The sequence below is a fragment of the Nicrophorus vespilloides genome, unplaced genomic scaffold (assembly GCF_001412225.1).
Source record: "Nicrophorus vespilloides isolate i.1.1-1 unplaced genomic scaffold, Nicve_v1.0, whole genome shotgun sequence".
NCBI lineage: Eukaryota > Metazoa > Arthropoda > Insecta > Coleoptera > Silphidae > Nicrophorus > Nicrophorus vespilloides.
Genome location: NW_017096706.1, coordinates 2839 through 17746, shown reverse-complemented (window position 1 = coordinate 17746; position 14908 = coordinate 2839). Strand labels below are relative to the sequence as shown.

At 32.1% G+C, this 14908-nt stretch overlaps 2 protein-coding genes across 2 annotated transcripts; both read left to right on the top strand.

Annotated features, from left to right (window-relative positions):
* Positions 1 to 3065: 3065 nt before the first annotated feature.
* LOC108557947 lies at positions 3066 to 4558 on the top strand. Its single transcript, XM_017914694.1, has 2 exons — positions 3066 to 3140; positions 3216 to 4558. The coding sequence occupies exons 1-2, from the start codon at positions 3123 to 3125 to the stop codon at positions 3609 to 3611; spliced, it is 414 nt and encodes a 137-aa protein (XP_017770183.1). The 5' UTR covers positions 3066 to 3122; the 3' UTR covers positions 3612 to 4558.
* A 1324-nt stretch (positions 4559 to 5882) lies between these two features.
* On the top strand, positions 5883 to 14060 carry LOC108557951 (ubiquitin-conjugating enzyme E2-17 kDa). Its single transcript, XM_017914702.1, has 5 exons — positions 5883 to 6691; positions 7615 to 7678; positions 10384 to 10415; positions 13595 to 13778; positions 13865 to 14060. The coding sequence occupies exons 1-5, from the start codon at positions 6668 to 6670 to the stop codon at positions 14002 to 14004; spliced, it is 444 nt and encodes a 147-aa protein (XP_017770191.1). The 5' UTR covers positions 5883 to 6667; the 3' UTR covers positions 14005 to 14060.
* The last annotated feature ends 848 nt before the right edge of the window (positions 14061 to 14908 follow it).

Below are 14908 nucleotides of genomic sequence, written 5' to 3'. Positions count from 1 at the left end.
TTTGCTGATTATTTTTTTTTGTTTTGCGCAAAAATATTTTCCATGTTTAATCGTCTGTAACCGATATTTATATAATTTTAGTTTGCTGCTTCCAAGCATCAGTTTACCTTGATTTTTTTTTTAAATTTTGTTGTTAAGTAATAGAAATATATTTAGATATATCAACAAATTCATATGCGATTATACAATTTATAATTTAAACGAAAAAAAAACTTGTTAAATAAAAATTAATGGAAAGTCTACTGTCACATTTTTAATAGACTTGAACACTAAATTTAATTATTTATCAATTTCAATAGAAATAATTTTAGAAATTATTAGTAAAAATTTACTAGTGAAAATGTTATGTAACCACAGCAATTTTTCTTTTTAAATCATCCGGAAAATGCCGGGAAATGACGCATAACGGTCTTATATGAAACAAATTTGTAAAATTGCATAGAACAAGTATCAACAGATTGTACAGGAAATAAAATTGTTTATTGTGCGTTTGTTGAATAGGGAAAGTTGCATATTGATTAATGTTAATATTATCATAACATAATTAAAATTAGTGAAATTACTTGCATTTTTAAATGAATAAATGTTACATTCTCACAGCAACGCACGCATTAATTAACGAGAAAAATCAGACTTGTTTTTTTCTTCATTTCTCAAGTGTTTTCTTAAGTTCAATCACAATGCGACAATTTATTGTAATTAATACGGTGACATTTCTAAAAAATAATCCTAAAACTCGGTTGGTTCTTTGACATTTCGAGAGAAAACGAAATTGGAGCACATTTCGATGTCAAGAGCATCACGTAAGATGGAATCTACTAATCTCAATAATAGTCATAACGAAAAAGTGTATATATTATAATAACTTTCGTTGTTACGTAAAACGCGCGGTTCCCCTCGCTTTATTAGTATCTTTCCGTGTGTGTTTGTGTTTTGAGAGTACCAGCATTGGCCTGCACCAGCATACACTACAATTTTCTGTTATACGCAACGGATCTATTAGTAATTGCCAGTGTTGGAGACACTTTCGCTCGCAATATCTTACATATAATGTTTTTCAGTTGTTCTTTATATTTTCCTCATTGGCTAATTTTCCTAAAATAGACCTAATCCAATTGGATCAATTACCAATTACAAATTTCTCATTTCTTGTTATTTATAGAGAAATCCTACTGCACTATGTAATCGCATTGAGGACTGAACAATTGAGTCCACCAAGGTGAACATTATTTTCATTTTTGGAATAAAATTTCAGACAATTCCGCGCCCAAATTTGCAAAATGAAAGGATCTAATTCTTATTTTATAGCTTTTTAGATTTCAGGCCAATAACTTCAAATGCACTTGGAAATAATTGCATTTAAATAAACGCTGATCTTGGGAAAAAGTTTGTAAAAATTTGGACTAAATCAAAATTGTTAATATTCATCAATATATTCAAAGTTTCACAATATTTGATACAGTATATTAAGTATAAAAATCTCACAAAAGTAACAGAAGATTATAAAGAATTATTTAATATTATCTGCAATTTACAAAATTTATGAATATAAGATGATTTAAACAAGAAAAACTGTGTGAATAATTCAAGAGGTTTCTCAACTTACGATGGAATCTCTCATGTTTCGTTTACTTCTCTACATTATTTTTTTTTTTCGACAGTGGTCTCAAAGAAAACATGTAGAATTCTTCTATTATTTCTGAAGGTTGCGTAAAAGCGTTTTGTCTGCTGGGCGTTACAAAAGCGGAACCAACTTTTAATTACCTTCTTTGGTCGTAAACACGATTCTCTTATTGAAAGCAGAAAATATGGAAAATTATTCGTATCATTAGGCTACGTGATTCTATAATATTGTGCTGAGCGGTGAAAGGGTTTCTTGTTGTTTTTGCTTCTGCTGCTGCTGCTGTTATTGTTGCAGCAGTAGCGCAGCATTGACATTGATGTCTGGCATCAAAAGCGCGAACGATTATTAGTCGATTTCCAAAGTGCAATGCAATGCAATGGTCGAGTCATTCGATTTACTGCCAGATTTCTCGCCTTCTATTCATTTCGGTTTCTCGCATCCGCGAAACAATGAAAATAACAGACATTTGTCTTTCTTTCAAGGTTGACAACGCCTAGGTGTACATCCTTGATCAAAATCTGTTATTATGAAATATGGGGCTATAGTATTTTTTTTTTGTTAATGGTCATTACACGGAGGTCGATACACATTTACTAATTATAACAAGATCAAATTTGAAATCATATTTCTGTAATTTATCATTGGCTTTGTACACATTCAACAATCATTTCACACGCGCGTTAATAATATTGTATAAATTTAAGAATAAATTAAGCTCATATCATAAATTCAATCTTGTTTAATATAATTAAAAGGCGTGTATAATATATGAATAGCTAAAATTAACATAGTAAACTAAGTAATTAAGTACTGTGGAACTTTGCATAACGAGCATTTCGATTAACGAGCAAACTGAATTGTAAGAAAAACGACTTGACTTAAGGATAAACAATTCGCATAACGAGTGACGATGAGAAGAGAAGTCCCGGATTGCGCATGAGTATTTCACTATACAAGTAAAAATCCGGAAATTTTGAAACGGATTAAACTCGTTACAATAGCTTAAATTTTAGTTTACTTCTTATTAAAAGTTACATATTTGATTTGCTTTTACAAACATTTGTTAATTAATTAATATAAAGATTGGAGATTTGCATATGTTGTTCCAATAAAATAATTAAACTAATTCCAAACTTATTTAAATAAAAAACTGTAGTCCATCGACCGGAGATCCTTCAATAATATGTAAATCAGCAAACTGTTATAATTTGATTTTAATTTAATTCATTTAACTAAATTCGTCTCAAGATTTCAAACTAACTAAATAAGTTTGTAAGAAAACAAATGCATCTTAATAATTTAGTTTTGGAATTTGCGTGTGCGTTTGCACCAATAAAAATAGAATTTCGAGTAGAATTTGATAAAAATTTCGTGGAACCACGCTGGATTGTTATATAAGAGAAACTTGTGCGGACGCTCGAAGACCAGTTGCGTTCCAACCGCGCATCGAAACACATTTCTTTTTACTCGATCCATTTTAGTCGGTTCAGTTCCAGCCATGAAATCCGTACTGTCTGTGAGTTTTTTTTTTGTTTTCCATTTAAAATCTGTTCATATTACTTTTTTTTTTAACTGAGAGTTGTGTTTGCAGCTGTTGGTGATCTTGGGTTTATCCAGTGGTCAATACTACAATAGGTACGACAGCTTCAGGCCATCTCCTGTGGATTTGTTAGCCAATACCCAGAACAATTACGATGATTACCTGAACGATGGATCATCATCCACGGAGTACAACTTTCCCAGTTTCGGGATGAACCCACCGCCGATTCCTGTCTTCGATAAACCTCTGTTCGCCGCAGCGGAATACCCGTATCCGGCTGCTACTTCCGGGCAAATCGATAACTACAACAAAGCCATTCAGCAGGCTCAGGAGGAGGATCACCAGGAGCTTTTGGATTCCTTGCAGGAGCAGAGTTTCGGAAGGAATTACGTGGACGTGAAGTTGGGAAGAGCTCAGAACAACCTCCAGTACCAATACACGTACTAATCCATCGCCATAATATGTCATAACCATTAGATAAGTGAACTGAGCAGTATTAAGATTACGCAAGGAGGATCGTCGATTAATGTAATCGAAGATCGATTTTATATATGTAATATATTAGTATACAGAAAAAAAAAGTGAAAGTAAAAAAAAAGTGCCTGAAGGAATTGTGCGGAGAGAAAGATGCAGTAAACGTACACGAAAATCTTATGTGTTTTTATTTAAATCTTTAATTCCGCACGTGAAATAATCAGGCGATTATTGAGAAACCCGGAATTCTTCGGCCGGAGACCCTGAGGTGCGACCTTGCCATCAACCTCTTGCTCTCGTAATTGCTCGGATTCGAAATTGCGAAAGACGAAATAATCTGTATGGGTTTTCGTTACTCCTACGACCTTCGCGCACTTCTAATTTTACCGGAGCACCGGAAACGCAGCACCTCGTTCAAAGACAAAAAAAACAAAAGAAGTTCCAGCAGATTCGCAATACTGGACACTACTTTTTCTTTATTTCTGTCTCTCGTGTGAATATCAATAACATCCATTATTCATTCAACACCGCAGACATCTTCACCGTTAATTACCAAAACGAAAACAACTTTCTTTCTCTTTCAACTTTTCCGATCGATCGGACGCAGTGAATTTTCGCACGTTTCCATTGTTGTGATCGCATAACCGAACTTGCGGGTAATTGCGTCCTCGCTCCCCATTGCGTATTTGTACAGAAGAAATACAATAATGGTAATAACGAAAAAAAATGGAGCAAGTGTTTTCGCATGTCGCAAACCATTCTGTGCAATGTTTGTATCATTTTGTTTGCAATCTATTACTACGTGTGTGTTTTTTTTTGCATTCCTGCGTTCGCATTTAATATATTTTATAGACGTGTTTACGCAGATCTTCCAAACAGAAAAAATTACGCAGGCTTCTACTCTCCATTCATTTCTTTCCCACGCATTTTGTCCGTAATTTATGTACAAATTAAATACGTTTAGCTTTCATATTCATTTAGGTTTCGTTTTTCTTTTAGCATCAATCTGCTAACATGTTTTGAAAAATACTGAGCAATCAATTACCATATGCATAAATTATTATAAATTACCTTTTCCTGAATATAAGAAAATTTATTATTTAAAATACGTAATAATTCAAATCAATTCGATGAGACAAAAACATAATAAATTAAATATAGATTCAGACAAAAATAGACATTAGTCAAAGTTCAATATTTTTATTGTTTTTTTTTTAATATAAACGTTTTGAATCATGCATAGTATTATAAATAAACAAAATTCTTAGTTACATTGAAATTTATTAATACTTAAGTCTAATTCTAAACTAATTAAGTAATATGTGTATGAATAAAAGTAAGTTTTATATTAATAATAGTGTAATTGAAAGAAATAAAAATTGTTGTTTTAAACATAATTTATAGAATACATTCCTTGCTCCATGAGGTCAATAATTGAATTCAGTGTGATTGTTCTGAATTGGGTTCAATACCTTCATGGTCATATTATAATTAAATTTTAATTAAATTGAATTTTAACATAATACAGGTGAATATATGGACAATATAGGCAACTTAATTTACATTTGCGTTAAGAGGGACAAAGTTTTTAAAACTTTTTTTGGTTAAAAATAAAACTTATTATTACATAACAAATTACTAAGATTATAAAGCTTTAATGTTTTTAACAAAAATTATAACTTGATTTGTTGGTAAATAAGCAACCAATAAATAAATATGTTTGTTGACAGAAGCGTATGACTCATAATCAATATCAACATGAAAACAACTGCATATGTATTAATTGTTTGCTCATTAAGGACTTTGTGTATCATTATTATAATTATATATAATTAAGAAAAAAAATATGTTTACTATTTAAAATATATAAATTCATGACTTTAATGGTAAAAGTAAGTAAAATTTACAAAGATTTTCAAAATAGAAAATTGGTGTCACTATTTCTCTTTGTTTGAAATGTTTTAAATGATCTAAGCATAAATGTGTTTAGTTTATAGTAATTGTATTTATACTTTCATAATCTTTTTGGAAGTTGCATCATAAACATATAAATATTCTACAGACTGATATAACTCTTGAACATCTTGATGAATGTTTTTATTTCAAATTGCAATCTTATAAGATTATAATTGACCACAATTGGAATGATTCAAATTCTAAATGTTGTAGGGTGTTTGATTCTGTCATGTTGGATGTGGCGGTGCCATCTGTCGTTGAGTAGTCACGTCGTTGTTTTAAGGATTGGCCGTTTGTGTCGTAGCCGTGACTTTGCTTAGTCACGGAAGTAATCGGTCATCTTTTTCTAGAATTTCCAAATTCCAGACGAAGCGATAAAGAAAAAGGGCGCGTCTCCAAAGCGCTGCATAGTGTTAGGAAGTCATCGAGCAATAAGAACAGCGTACCAGACGAAGAGACCATCGTCCATCTGCATCCGGAAGAAGTTAATAAACCGGAGCGGTGATAGAGGGTGCGATCGGCGCGACGGCTGAGAGAAGAAGAGAGCGGTATTATAGTGAGGAAGAGGTGGCTAGAGGTAGAGAGCGCGACGGACGTCTATCTGTACTTGATTTGAGTTACGTCGTTCATCAGGTTTTCAAAGGAGGCCATCTTTGTGTAGTAGTTTTCTCACTACCTAGACCGGAGCGAGGAGGCATTTCTCTCATCTTCCAATTGGAACCAGTACGACCGAAGAGGGTCGTTGCGAAGGACTAAAGTACGACACCCTGTGCGGCGATCTCTGTGTGGTAGAGCCATCGAAGACCGGAATTGCTGCCGACACCACACGCAATCTTCCTGGGATTACAGACACACACACTCGCTCGCAGTCAGCAGTCATAGATACTACAACTACACGCAGTGTGTGAGACAGAGAGAGAGAGAGATAGAGAAGAAAGGAGAGACAGCGAGAGAGAAAGATAGAAGATAGAGAGTGTGGAAGGAAAGAGAGTAGTGACTTTTTTTACTTCGTCCAATTTTGCAAAGGCCACCGGAACAGTAGTTAAAAATAAGACACACACACAACACACCAAATGGCTCTGAAACGAATCAATAAGGTAAATAGGCTCTTTTCGTATATATAATCCATGCCCATCCATACATCCATCCGATTCATCCATTCATACGGCACACTCTCGGACGACATGCACACGTTTTGTAATTTCGCATGTGTCAGAGGGAGAGGAGACCGTTTCCTGAGCTTAACTGCTGAGACGAGAACGTGTTGACGAGGGCCCCACAGAACCCTCCAGCTACGCGAACGCCCCGAAGTCAGCTGCGGTTCTCCACTCTCCCATTTATACAACACCGTGCATTCTACGAATCTTTCTGCTCTTCGTTCCGAATACATCTTTCTTTTCATACATCTTTTTTTTCCGTTTCTCTCGTTTCAATTTTTATTCGTTTTTTCCGCTCGCACCGTCGTCGTGTGTCCATTATCGCCCGTTCGTCTTTTTTTAAACGCCAAGATTCCTGCAGCAAGAGTCGCCTTATACAGGAAAATCTGCGGGTTCGACAGACGAACGAACGACACACACACACACACACAAAAAAAAATGCCGGATATAACGTAATGGAAACCATTAACCGTACTCTCTTTCTCGCTGCTTATATTCTATCCAATCTAGATAGCCTCCTGCACGCATTCTAGGGGATTTACAAGAGCGTGTAATTCGACCCTGTCCTATTAGATTCTCGTGTGCCGCCGTTAATCGGAGGTCTGATATGACTCAAACGAATCGGATGACGTTTCGATTGGGGCAGGGAAAGAAACAATTACATGCATTAATCTAATTAAACGTTGGATGCAACCCTCAGCACGCCCCGTTGCCACCGTCGTTGCATAAATCAAATGTTCTAGAATGTTTGGCTCGGGGCTGCTGATGCACCATAACCTCAACTCATATATTTACTGTTATTTTTGAGCCTGCTGTGCCACTTATGATTTACCACTAATCGAACTGTTTACTTTGTATTGTAGGAACTACAAGACCTAGGTAGAGATCCTCCCGCACAATGTTCAGCAGGACCTGTCGGTGATGACTGTGAGTATACTATTTCATTACATACCAATCCTTAATCATTCATCCAAGATCAATTAAACCCCTTGTTAATTCATATTATATAAAAAGTACTTAGTTATTCAAAGAACCCTAATTCTGAAAATCCAATTGGATCCTATTGGAATTCCACATATCTTGCAGACTTATTAATTGTGTAAAATAAAACTTTATTGCTCTTCCAATAACATAATCTTATGATCCACTTTTAGCATATGTTATAAAAGTGGATCATAAGATATGATATTGGAAAACTAATAGATTCTAATTTGATTTCATGTTTTTTATTTCTTGCTCTAATTCTTGTAAGAATTAAGAGCAAAGTATTTTGTGCAACTCTTGAATATAAATAATATTTATATAGAGTTTCATTTATATATATTAAACAATCACCACAAATGTTGATCTTAGGAGTTTCAATGGAAGGACAATGGTTGTCACAACCTACATTGGAAAACAAATTAAGTTCATATATATTGTAACCCATGGCTTATGTATGAAGGCTGTTCTAGGAATGAATTCTAGAATTGATAATAGTTTATATATAATTATGGAACATTCAAGAAGATTAAAGAAATGAATAAGGTAGAAAATAATATGGGAATTCCAATTGGAAGTCATCTGTGTACATTGAATATATTAATTTTTAATTGATGATTCCAAAATTTCTTAAATTATTTATTTTTAATTATTTTATAAGTAAATGTTGTGTTTCCATATGAATATATTGGATTTAATTTAATAATTAATAAGTTAATCTAGGGAATGTGACATTATTTTTGAAACTTATAGAAAACATTTTATATTAGATTAAATGAATGTAAAATTTAGTTAAATGTAACAAGGATATTGTATGTTCAATCACCTACATTTTATTGATGCTAAATAATTTGATGTAAGGTTTCACAACCAGTTTGAAAATCTTCGTTTCGTATAAACATTTATTGAAATAAACAAAATATGCTGACACTAATTAGAGGAATATAGAAAAAAAATAATAAACAGGTTACAATTTTTTCTCTCAAATTCTTAAAGTCTCCTTGAGAAGTGAAAATGAAGTATTAATTATTATCTGCATGCATGCATGCATGTTAATATTTATTGTTCATATAATAATATGTACATTGATGAAGCTGTTTTGAAATTACATTGTCAAATGTTCAATCTTAATTAATTCTATTTACACTTTGATTCAATGAACAAACAATCATTTTAATTTTAACTTTGTTTATATGTGATTGCAACACTATTATCTTAGATTGTATAGAGTTTTAATTACAAATAACTGATATTGAGCAGATCATTTGGATTTCGAGACGATATTAATGTAATTTCATGTAATTGACAGTAAAACAGATGTGTATTTCCCTTGGGGGCTTTTCTTCATTTAATCGAATTGGACATTACCCATTGAAATTATCTATTAAGTTTGTAGTAAAACCATTTATCGGCCAGATTATACTTGTACAAGCATTTGCGAATAATTGTTATTGAGTGCTCGGACAAGGTTAACATCAATTTGTTGTTTCGAAATTGCGTTCAGATTTCGGAATCGTATTTCTTATTTTGCACAGTCTTGGCTAAAATCCAATGCGTTATAATAGTGTAATCAGCAGTGACCATACTACAAAATGAAGATGTTGCAAGAAGAATTGGAAAATAATGTTTAGTCTTTACATAGCATATTTAAACAAACAAAAAATGGAAATTGTAAACGTCTGTGTATTATCAGTGTTCTAATGATAGTTTTAAGATGAATTGCAAGAAATATTATCAATTTCTTTAGGAGTTAGTATATACACTGATTACTCATGTGTGTTCTTGTTGTAGGGCTGTAAACACATTAAGGTCGGATTGATACGTAAAAGTAGTTATTTTTGGAAGGAAGGACATCTGTCTGAGTAACAGCAGTTGAACCAGGGTTCACATTGAACATCGAAATGTGAGTAGTTCCATTCTAGTTTAAATCTCATATAAGGTGCGAAAATAGGTTCAAATGAATTACTTGAAGTATTGGCATTTTCAATTGATCCTATTTTTCCATCTTAGATGACACTTGAACTGAATAGATGAACATGTTCAAAGTCAACTTAGGTCCAATTGCTGTTGAGACATCATCCTCATATCTAGTAAATCTGGTTTAGACATCATTGTCTTTACAGTTACATATAAATTCAGTAAAGCTGATTATAGGTATACATTCAATTGAAATCATTATTGAAGAAATAACGTCCATTATGTGATGTGTCTGGTAGTAAAACTAGTATAATACGTAACTGGCGTCAATTTCGGAAAATACCAATAATTTAATTTTCCACTCGAGCTAATTAACGCCGCTCCAGATATGTGCATTTTTTTTGTTCTGGTTACGTTATTAAAACGCGTAATTAATTACTTAATTGCTTCGGGTAAGTGGGTTGGATTTTGCTGGCGAAATGACTGAACGTTAAAAAAAAAGAAGTAAACAGAAACTGAAGGAGGAACTCAAGTCTTGACAAACAATGAAACGTATGGCTTCCTTCTGGTTCGAATCATAAAACTAAGTACTTTTTAATAATTTTGTTTTTCAAACTCGAAAGAGGAAACTTTTCACTTTGGTATATATTGATTTGTTTGTGTAATCTGCTGACAATGTTTCTTGATGTGTGTTGAAAATTTGACTGAATTTGCTATGTTTTTCTTTGTTTCAGTATTTCATTGGCAAGCCACAATCATGGGACCAGTGAGTATTTCTTTATTTCCTTTTAAATTATACATTTTATGTGTTGTTTTGTTGTGCAGAATTGTTTTGTTTTTATCATTTGAATGTCGGATAAGCATTGTTTTCATCATTTAATTAACAAACAAGCAATGCTTTTAAATTCCAACTTTTCATTCTCATGATCTAAGAGCTTTTTATTGCTGAACAATGTTAATAATTTTAACTAAAGATTGTTCTGTTTTGAAACTCATTTCAATCATCAAATGAATAATATTTTTAAAATTGAAGCTGGAAAATAATGTGTTTTCTGGAAAAGTTATTTCTTGATAACCTTTTGACTGCAAGTATATACATTTCAGTTTAATTACAATTAGTTGATAACTATTTGTGAATCATTTATGAAATTGGGTTTTAAACGAGTTCCAATCGTTCAGAAATTACATTTAATTTTAGATGTGGGATAATCGATACATTCAAAGTAAATAGTTGCGATTTTTGTGACGTTTCAACGGAGTGTCGTAACCGAAGTTACGTTTTACTATTTCATAGAATTAACATAAATTTCTAAGTTTTGTTTCGGAATTTTGAGCTAACATTTCTTTTTTTTTTCTACCATTCTTAAATTATAATATTATATACGTTTTAAAGCTTAGTTTCTTTCTATAATAATGTACATATTGTTTTTCAATTGCGGCGAGATAAGATTTGCTGATATCTAATCTGATTTCTTTTCGCTGTGCCCACCACGATAGTTCAACTAAAGCAAGTGTTATATAAACCACACATCGTCCGTTGCATTACTATTACAAATCGATCGGTCTTGTGACGAGTAATCATTTTTTTTTGCTCGACAATTGTATATAGAATGTCCAGGGGTATTGCACATGAGCTCGTGTGCATGTGATAATAACATAATTTCGTTTGTTTCTCTTTTCCGTTTGACAACGATGGAAAAGATAGAGAGAAAAAAAAGTGCATGACTGTGGTAAAATGGAAATATGTTTGAATTGAATTCACTGTAATTGTTATGTTAGTAATATTGCTGATGCATGTACCTTCGACTGTATTTTTTTTGTTGATATAAAGTGTGAAATTATTAATCATTATGAATTATTACAAAATTTTAATTTAATTTAATCTGTGAAATCGGAAGTGAACATATGGAATATATACATTGAGGTGGATTGACCTTTTTAATGAATTAAAATATTCATGTGGAATCAACTGAATGAAAGAAAAAGCAAGTTAATTATAGATGTTTTCTCAAGTGATTATAACTAGTCTTCTAATAGGATTTAGGTGGTATATTTTGTCTTGTAATAATAAAACACTGGTTGAGGTGACATCACGAAATTGCCTAATACGTTTCACCTGATGCGGTAACAGCTTTAGCAATATTATTATTATTATTTTTTTGCAACATTTAATTGCACTTTCTTTTTATTGTTTGGAGAATTATCAAAGTTGCGTTGCTCAATTAGCCTGTGTTAAAACCGGTTTCGAAGCAATTGTCCAGAGCCGAAAGTTCATGTGTCGCTCTTGCACTTGACCGAATCCAGTTAATTACGAATTGGATTTACTATACCATTGATCAAGTACCTATCTAATACTTGGTTTCTCAATTTCTAGGAATATTCTGTTCTGCGTGTTTATTAATAGCATTTTTTGAACGTGACGTAAAGTTGGTGAAAATTGACTTGAAGTATTTTAATCTACTTAAATTTTGAGTGTTATTTATAGTTTACAGCGGATAACAATCTTTGGATTTAATATCAGACACACGATAACCCAATTATCCTGTTTTACGAATCATTTCTTACTAAAAGAGTTCATAACTTTACATTTATATGCTTTATTTTTGATTGTTTGCTTTGCAACTAAATCGAATGTCCAATTGTAATTCCAACTTTTGCTGTTGTTGTTTTTTTTTATAAACAATTGTGAGAACGAGCTACCTAGACTCATTATTAATAAATTTGATTACAGTCTCGCAACAGTCTTTAGTATCTCATCATAAAATTGCTTATTATTGCATGCTATTAATACTTTATTTATCTGCAATAATACGTGTTATCAATGGGTAGTTTGAGCGGATTGAATTAATATTTCATGCGACATTTATTTGTGCAAATCTAAATAAATAGTCGAAAGTTGTTGCTGATGAATTAATATTACGTGTTCATTTAGCGATAACAGCCAGTTCCTCTTTGATTAACATTTGTAATCTGCAAATGACGTATACTGATTTTATTCTTTTTTACTTGCATATTTTACATGATACAACATTAATTTTTGTATCTTGTTTCATAATTAATGAATCTTCTGAACAAGTTGGGCGTTATATTAAGTTTAATTGATGCACATATTCATCCATATTGGTTCCTTTGTCTACGGAGACATGAAAGTGGAATCGATGAGTCAGATGATTAAAGAATTTAAAGTGGTGGAAAACAAAGAAAGACGAACTTCTTTATTTTTCAAAATAATTTATTTCCCAAACTATTGATTGTAACGACTTATTTATATTGTAATCATTTATTAACTGTTTATTTTTGGGTTTCTCAGGTCTGTTAATGAATATTATATGGCGGGAAAAAAGAAATCTTAACTCGTTGTATTAATCATTCACGCATGGATGAATAATCTAGAGGGACAATCAATACTCCTTCAACTTAGAAATTGATATACATCGATTATGTGACCCAACGTACATGATTCATTCAAGAATTCACTTTCAACAAGAGAAATTGTGAATATCTCTAAAAAAATAATAATAATTTTATTGGGTAGTAAATGTAGCTTTATGGGAATTGTAAATTTATTACAGGTTAATAACTCATGGTCAAGGTTAAGCAATTTTATATGTTTACATTTTTCGCAAATCATTTGCTATTAAATTATGTGCAAATGACTTTTAAATTTTTTATAATTATTAATCAATTATAAATGAAGATTTGCAATTTTTATTATAATTATTTTTATATCTATGAAGATAAAAGTGTTAATTTTTGTTGATTGAAACATTGAATATTATTTCCATATACTATAATATTCTGTACAAATAAATTGAAAGAATGTGGTATAATTGTAATTAATATTAGGAATGTTGTTTGAAAAAATGAATGTTTTTAATTATGTTTACGTGATGTATAAACTGTTGGTATGTAAATTAAAAGTTGGTTTTGTTTTGTGTTTTGTAGCCGGACAGTCCGTATCAGGGTGGAGTGTTCTTCTTGACGATCCACTTCCCCACAGACTATCCATTCAAACCACCCAAAGTGGCTTTCACTACTAGAATCTACCATCCAAACATAAACAGTAATGGTAGCATCTGTCTTGATATATTAAGATCACAGTGGTCACCTGCATTAACAATCTCAAAAGGTACGTAACGAGAAGAGTTGAGAGGAGAATTAAAGTTTAGCACGCGACCCTGACACGTATTTTCTTTCTGTTTGTTCTCATTGCAGTACTGTTATCAATCTGCTCACTTTTATGCGATCCAAATCCGGACGATCCTTTGGTGCCAGAGATCGCTAGGATATATAAAACGGACAGGGAGAAGTACAACGAGCTGGCGCGCGAATGGACCCGCAAATATGCTATGTGATGTCCCGGCCCCCCGACCCACAATTCTCTCACTTTAGATTGAAACAAAACAAAAAAATAAAATAATAATAATAAAAAGAAAAGAAAAATAATAATAAATATTAATAAACATTTAAATTAAATTTAAACAAAAACAACAAAAAAGTAAATATACAAAACATGTAATAATAATTATACATACAAGAAAAATTTCACGAAAAACTGAAAAAACAACAACAACAAACTACAGACACAAAGAGACAGAGAGATAGAGATTTTTTTAAGAGAAAAAACACATGGAGAAGGGTGAGAGATGGAGGGACGAATTTATTTTAGAGATTCGGGAGCGCTGCCGAAGGACGGATTTTTCTTTTCCGAGGATTTAAAGTCAAAATTTATAAAAGCACTCAAATATAAGAAAGGACGAAAACATCCTGACTATAAACGAGTTTAACATTATTTGAATACATATTATACACACACACACACACACACATTACACACAAAACACAAACACTCATGATTATATACTTATACACACGTATAAATGGGAATTATAAATAAATTTTAAAGAGGAGATTAATTGTACTTTCAACACGTGGGCCGGATCCCCCACATTTCAGTCTTCTCCTATAGAAAACAAACTTGTAAAACATAACCATAGTTACGTAACGATTCTTATTTTTGTTTTTTTCATTTTCCGTTGTCATCGTTATCATCAATCAGCGTGTTTTATCGTCTCCATGGATTCTCGTTCACGTAATTCATATTTACTGAAAGCGTTTAAGCTCCCTTGATCTCTTCTCTTTAGCCTGAGGATGATGTAAGGATTAAGAAACAAAATCTCTTAACTATATATATATAAAAATATTTAAAAGCAAACAAAAAAAACATAACATGAAAGACACACTTTGTATGATATCTAT